Source organism: Leuresthes tenuis, unplaced genomic scaffold (genome assembly GCF_036924035.1).
Source record: "Leuresthes tenuis unplaced genomic scaffold, fLeuTen1.0.hap1 SCAF_17, whole genome shotgun sequence".
NCBI lineage: Eukaryota > Metazoa > Chordata > Actinopteri > Atheriniformes > Atherinopsidae > Leuresthes > Leuresthes tenuis.
This window is the reverse complement of record NW_027325371.1, coordinates 16,362,112-16,369,225: the sequence shown is the minus strand read 5'-3', so window position 1 is coordinate 16,369,225 and position 7,114 is coordinate 16,362,112. Positions and strand designations below refer to the sequence as shown.

At 41.5% G+C, this 7,114-nt stretch overlaps 1 protein-coding gene across 1 annotated transcript; it reads right to left on the bottom strand.

Annotated features, from left to right (window-relative positions):
- Positions 1-3,180: 3,180 nt before the first annotated feature.
- On the bottom strand, positions 3,181-6,866 carry nptx1l (neuronal pentraxin 1 like). Its single transcript, XM_072369476.1, has 5 exons — positions 6,331-6,866; positions 5,847-6,054; positions 4,967-5,211; positions 4,682-4,861; positions 3,181-4,397 (listed from the first exon to the last, which is right to left on the bottom strand). The coding sequence occupies exons 1-5, from the start codon at positions 6,772-6,774 to the stop codon at positions 4,176-4,178; spliced, it is 1,299 nt and encodes a 432-aa protein (XP_072225577.1). The 5' UTR covers positions 6,775-6,866; the 3' UTR covers positions 3,181-4,175.
- Between the last annotated feature and the right edge of the window lie 248 nt (positions 6,867-7,114).

Below are 7,114 nucleotides of genomic sequence, written 5' to 3'. Positions count from 1 at the left end.
GGTAAGACTGAAGTTTAAGTGGAGCTAGACCTTCCTGATCTTCAACATTCTGGTTGCAAATCAGGCTTGTTCATCTAATATTTCCATTCAGTTCAGCTCAGAGTTGAAGGATTGTATGTGAATATTGACAAATTGATTTAAAAAGTTGGATGTTTACTTGTGTTTTAAGTGGAGATGGCATCGAATGAAATGCAGCAAAATGCACTCCTGAATTTGTCCACGTTATTATGTTCTCACCAAAGTCTGTCCACTTCTTCATTAAAATTGCTTAATTATTTCTGTCTGCATTCCTTTTGTGTCATTTCAAGGACAAAAACTGATTATTTTCTGTGAAAAGCTTATAAAGAGTTGCATACAGTGAATCTATTTGAGCTATGCACACAAGGAATGGAATGAGAGGCACCAGATATGGGGAAAAAACAGCGTCTCATATATGACCTCTCTTCCAAACTAATTTCAAGCAGAATGCATGCTGCACACTCCAATTAGGGCTCTGCAGAGCTGCGGAGAGGTCAAGAGGCCAGTTAGTATTTGGCTGAGCTGAGTGTATACCTGACAAAATTTAGGGCAAGATTTAGTTAATGAAAAAGACTGTATGACTGCACAAGTATGGTCTGTAGGTCAGCAAGGCCAGGCGGACATGAATAAAGAACAAAAGTCAATAGAAAGGTCCACTCAGAATGATCTACTGTGTGTGTGTATGTGTCCGTTATTTCACATGTGTGGATACATGGTTGGACACATGGACACATGGTTCTCATCTTGTGATTGGGAGCAGGAAAAAAAAAACCCACTGAAACCCATCCCCAGATGTGTCGCTGCAGCTATTTGTAATGGCTGTATGATAGGTATGGGTTGAAGTTAGTCTGGTGTCTGGGGAAAAGACTATTATTGATGTGAAGATGTCCCCCCCCCACACCCTCAGAGGTAGAGAATGGAAACCAATTTATGGGACATATGACCCGAATGTGGTGGGACTTAACAATCTCACCAACTACAAAGAGAAGACCTTCACATCCAGGATCCTTGAGCAGAGTTGCTCACAATTCATTTGTAGAGAAACTTCATAGATTTCCTGTCCCTTTTTTTTTTTTTTTGACCAGAACAGCGCTACTTCTGTTCTAATCCAGCCTGCTGGTGTGTTTAAGTAATTATTTCCACAGGGTATATTCGTAATTAAACACCAGGAAGTTTTAAAAATGAGACCTCCGAGAGTTTTGATGAAATCCCATCTGATATGTGGCGCACTGTGAGGGAAATGTGTTGCAATATACAAAGGTTAAATGGTAATTTGATTTAATTATGATAATCCTAATTTTAAAGCAGTTGGGACAGTGTTAAAGATATAAATAAACGCAGACCACAATGATTAGAAAATATCATAAACCAATATTTAATTTACAATGGAACATATGAAAACATGTTGAAAGTGAGAAATTTCATGAAAAAAATGTTCTCATGTTGAATTTGATGGCAGCAGCATGGCCATGTTTACCATTATGTAGTATCCCCTCTTCTTTTAACAGTCCATCTGTGTCTGGAAACTGAAGAGACCAGTTGTTGGACCTTTATTTTTTTTTTTTCATTTCACGTTGACCTGTGAAGTCTCATTCTCAAGAGAGACCTGTTTAAGAGAGGAATGTTTGATATAGGATTTTAGCTGCTCAACAGTCCTGGGTCTTCTTTATTGTATTTATATTTTCATGATGTGCCAGAGGTTTTCAGTTGATGAAAGGCCTGGACTGGAGGGAATCATCTGGGAACATTATTCTGAAATTCATTGCATTTTTTTGTAATTTGCTAAATCTTTGCCCATCTTCACTTTAGAGAGACTCTGCCTTTTTAAGGTGCTCTTTTTATGCCCAATTGTATTACTGTACTGTTGTCGATCAACCCAAATTAATTGCAACATGTCCCTCATGATTTTTGACTTCAGACGCGAGATGAGCTAATATTTTTCATGAAATAGGAAAATGTGTCACTTTTAAAAGTGGGAATGTCTTCTGTGTGCAATTGTGAAGAAAGAATGAATTCATGAGATTTGCAATTCATTGTATTCTGTTTTTATTGATGTTTACTGCAGGGTCTTACTCAGAATTGGGGTTGTAGACATAGATTTACTAGAATTTAATGCTGGGATATGATTTATGGTCCTAAAATATTTCAGAAAATCTTTGAGGGCATTTTGTGAAACATCAAACAATTAAAGAAAGGATCAAATCCATTTTAAGATTCTTGCACTCAAAATTCAAAGCAACATTTCAGCATAATGTTTTTTTTTGTTGCCAGGTTTCATAGGGGTCATCAAGTTTGTTGAAAAACGGCCATTTCTACTGTATAGCCCAAGGAGATCCACCATTGTGCCATGTTTTCTTAGATTCAGAAATTGCTGCGATATTGCAGTGTTGGCGCGGAGGCATAGACGCTAGTCACCGGGGAAATTTTCAGTTGACAGTAAAATGAATCACGCCTTCATGATGAACAGTGTTGAACTGTTGCGACTTGAATCTTAAGGACTCTTTGATGTACATTGTTCCTAGTATAATTAATAGAGAAAGTTGTTTTCAAGTTAGCTTTTAAAAAATATATCACAAATGAGCGTAGGCTGAATAGAGTTTTCTCTGTGAAAAAAAGAGAAGTTTGGAATTCCAGGAGGGGCTCAGTGTAATGCTGCTGTTCCTACATTGAGAGGAGACAGCTGAGGTGGTTCAGGTGGTTGATAAGGACTCTTGGGCACCTCCCTTTGAGATCTAGCAGGCAAGAGTAGCGGGATAGCAGTTCTTGGTTGGCCCAGTTGGGTCTCAATGGAGGAATCATATCTCCCAATTGGCATGGGAACATCTTAGGATCCACAAGAAGGACCTGAAGAATGTTTTTGGAGATGTGGAGGGTGTCTCTTCTCTACTTGTTGCTTCTGTTTCTATGAGGACTAATAGGGATTAAACTAACTCTTTTTTTTGGTCATTTTGTACCAACTGCAGCCCATTAAAAGGCTTTTCTGTATGCAGATGGCACAGCTGGCCAACTTATATCGCCCACCACATTCAGTTGTAATCATACCAACTGAATTTCAAATTCAGGACTTGTTGACTGTTAAAGAGGCAAAAGTTTGTGCTCTTATTACTGCGAGCTTATGTCCACTTCAACATCAGTATGTGTGCAAAAATAAACATGTTTACGCCTGCATATGATTCAAGTATCACAATTTATTACAAAAACTAGAACTTTTTTCATCTGTCGGTGCTGCCATGCTTTAAGCATATAACAATACAGTATAAAACCTCAACCTAAAAGTAGGATAGTCAAAGCAAAGATCAAAGATGCTGACGCAGCATTACAGAGGTTAAGACATGCTGTTACTGTACAGAGAACATTTCCGCTGAAGTTCGAGCAACTGTAAAACGCACCATTGTCATCAATGGATTGCATTTCACAATAAACAACTTGTTCCAGTCTCATCTAAAGTGTCACAACAAACACCTCTCTTTAAATTAATTTACAAGAAAACACATATGTACAAACACTCTGCTAAGGATGATGAATGTGCTGAGATATTTTTCAACAGCCCAAGGCACTCAGGCTCAAACATTGGCAATGAATATACGTCATTCTTCGCACAAAATCACGCCAAGCAAGTGGTGGTAGAGAAAGAAGAGTGACAGAGAAACAACGATGTCTTTTTCACACCCTCTTGAAGAACACCTTCCCTTTTAAAGAAGTCCACCCTGCCCTTTTTCACAGTGAAAATCCCTGGCAGTCGAGACACAAAAGACAATCTGAAGAAGTCAGTCATTTTGTTGGATTGCGTGACATCTGTTTTCTAAAAACTACATGACCTCCTACTGTACGTTTGATGCTGGCCTGTCATTCTGCTCTCGAAGAGCGAACTCCGCACTCGTGAGTGGCATCGCCAGCTTTTTCAAAGGAAACCACAAATTGACCTGATGTGCTTTCAGGCGCCTCAGGATGCCACAGCGTCTCTTTTCAGTGACCTCTCCCACACGAGAGCCTGGTCAGAAATCTGTCAAATCGTCCACAAATGATGTTTTCAAATATCTATAACAAAATTCCAAATGCTATTCAAATGCAACAGTCTCCTCGTGATCTTTCAAATTAGTTTAACGATGCCGTGACAACAGTGGCTTTTGCAAACGCACGGGGTTCCTCTTTGCAGCTCAGTTCAGCTGGCGACAGGCTTCAAAAGTCCACTTCGAGGCACCTCCGTAAATTTCAAGGCTCGTCTCCATCCATGCAAAAACGTTGCCCACTTGAGCTTTGCTGCTGCAGGTTGCTAGATTATAAATCTCTCCCACCGACAGTTTCCGATCCCAGATGTGGAAATTTGCCAAGTCTCCAACAAAAGCTTGTGTGGCGTCGAATCCTCCTCCGTACGTGTCCTGTGGTGAAGAAAATGCAGTGAGGCTGCTTCATGGGAAGTACAAGAATCTTTTTGATTATTTAAATGTGTTGATCGTTTTTAAAGAGCAATGTGATCATGCCTGATGCTGATAGATTCCCAATAAGTTCCCACTTTAATGTGTAATCACATTATTAAACCTGTGAATTCCATTTTCAAGTCACTATAAGCATCTTATCCAGCTTCTTAAATTATTGTCTAGATCATTGAACCAGATTCTATCATTGAAATATATGTACACACAAACACATATATAGTGTTTACCTGCTCTTGGCCAAGAATCAGCAGGCCCTGCGGTTTGATAGGATGATAGGGAGCTAAATTTTCTCCACTCCCCCTTTTGACACCATCTTGGAAAGCTTCCCAAACACCATCACGAGTTGTCCAGGTCACGCAGATATGATGCCACTTTCCATCGTTTATAAGAAATGGCAGCTTTGCGACCTTGAACAAATTGAAATACAGTAATAATCAGGCCGATAGTAACAAAAAAAAGTACCTACAGTGTAATTAACGGCTGACAAGACTTCCAGCTAGTTTATGTTATACCTTGTCGTTAATTAGAATCTCCATTGGGTTGTTTCCCCACTCAATGAGGACCAGCTCGTTGGCCTGGCCGGGAACAGCATAAGAGAAAGGTGTTCCCACCCCAGGGGACGCATTGGACTTCAGCCACATGCAAACGGTAAGGGCGAACATCTCTGGCAAACTCTTCTTCACTTTTGCATACATGTAGTTAGTTCTCAGCGGGAACGTAAGCTGGAATTTATCCAGAGGTCTGTTTTCTCTTTGACCTGTGAGAAAAGGAAATACTTGGCGTCACACACTGTGGAGAATTTATGGGGTTTTCTCTTCTCTTTTTATCTTAGGTAGGCTGAACACCGATATCTCACTCACATCACACGCACCCTGAGGATTTACATTGGAGTTACACGTTGCACAACAAATCCACGACGGTGGTGCTCCAGATTTGCTTTAATCTCGCACGATAAATCCATCTCTGTAGTGACGATGCATGTGGTGACGTGTTTTTTTTTCATCCCCACCTCTGCGTTTTAGTTGCTCAGCATCAGATGGGCCCAAAACAGACACCTCGTCGTGTTAAACTGTCACTTAGAGCAAATGGAGGCGACCGGTCTTTCACTGAATGTTTGCAGATGTTTAATCTACAAGAATTAGTGCAGAAAACTGCGGAAAGCACCGGACTGATTCTGCTGAGAAAAACAGTAAATCACTTGCTGAAGTCGTAGAAGTTTATAAAACCAAGTTGGATATGGACAGCTTGTTTTCTGATTTTTTCATTCTGAATTAAATTTTCACACTGCAGCAATCTTCCAACCCCCTATTATGGTTTTGCTTATCGGTCCTCAACCCTCCCACCAAGGACTCCCACGTCGCCTTAACTTTCTTTTGTGTTTTCTCCACCTACCTTTCTCCAAGTCGGTGATCCTCTGGTGTAGAGACGTGAGGGTTGACTCAACTCTCCCACGCTGCTCTGTCTCATTCCGTAGTCCGGGCTTCCCCTCCTCAATGCTGTTCACTCGGGACAACACCTGCTTCTCCAAGTCGTCGATTTTACTCTGGAGCAGGTCTTTCAGGCTGTTCGCCTGCACCGAGTTGTTACTTCTGCTGAATTGCTGTTAAGGGCAAAAGACGCATTCAGCTTAACGTAAAAAAATAATTTTGGGTGGGGACAGTTCGAGATTTCAAATATTTTAAATGGTTCCTGCTAGGAGCAAGCAACTTTAATTCACATTTGCCAATTTTTTTCATCTTAATATTGACAATTAGGAACATGCATTATTGTTGTCAACAGTGATATTGTTACAAATCAATGAGCAAAAATGTTGTAATTTGGCAAGCTTTTGCGCAACGTCAAATGGTTGGAAACGTCTCCAGAAACATCAGCCTACCTCCAGATTTTCTAATCTCTGCTTCAGTGACTGCAAAGTCTGTGATAGCTGCGTCAAAGTGTCAGCGGGTCCCCTTGACACATCCCCCATAGTGTTTTTGGTCCCTGTCTCTTTCCTTCTGCCCCCGGGCCGCGCGTCCCCGGGCTCGGCTCCACTCTGGCTCTCACACCGAGTCAACTTCGAGGTCAGTTCTCTGATAGTCTCTTTTTGGTTGATAATCGTCTCTTTCTGCTGCAAAACCGTCTCCCGCAACTGCATAACAGTGCTCTTCAAGTCCTCTCCTGGCACACTGTTCTGCAAGGTGGCTGCGCATATGTCCATATCTTTGGGTACGGACGTGCAAATGAACTGCGTTTGTCCCGCGAAGTCTTGAGATAAACTCTCCAAAAACACGCCAAAAAATAGAAAAAGTCTCCAACAGAATCCGTTCCTTGTCGCCTGCATGCTGGCGTCCGTGGTTGGTTTTGTTTTGGTCGTTGAGCAGCGTACAGACTTCGCGCTCCTGTTGTTGTACTCGGTCTGTGGAAGCGCACCCGCTTTTATACCGTGTGCCAGGCTCTGCGCAGAGTGGGTTTACTGCATCACGACCAGAGGGGCGGGAATCGAGCTCTGCCCCTCTTTAGAACGTCTCCAGAAGTCGCGTCACAGTCAAGAGATGAAACCCATTTTGCTTTCAGGCTCTCGCATGTTAAATCTTTCATTACTTCGACTATTAGTCATTTTTCGCCGTGTATTATTTATCTGAGAAAAGAAAACGCGGATTTCATGCCAGAGAAGGGGGCTT

Coding starts and splice junctions, on each gene's coding strand:
- nptx1l (XM_072369476.1), bottom strand. CDS start 6,774: ATGCAGGCGACAAGGAACGGATTCTGTTGGAGACTTTTTCTATTTTTT. Junction 5,212..5,846: donor GATCACCGACTTGGAGAAAG/GTAGGTGGAGAA, acceptor CTTTTCTCACAG/GTCAAAGAGAAAACAGACCT. Junction 4,398..4,681: donor TGATTCTTGGCCAAGAGCAG/GTAAACACTATA, acceptor TCTTCACCACAG/GACACGTACGGAGGAGGATT.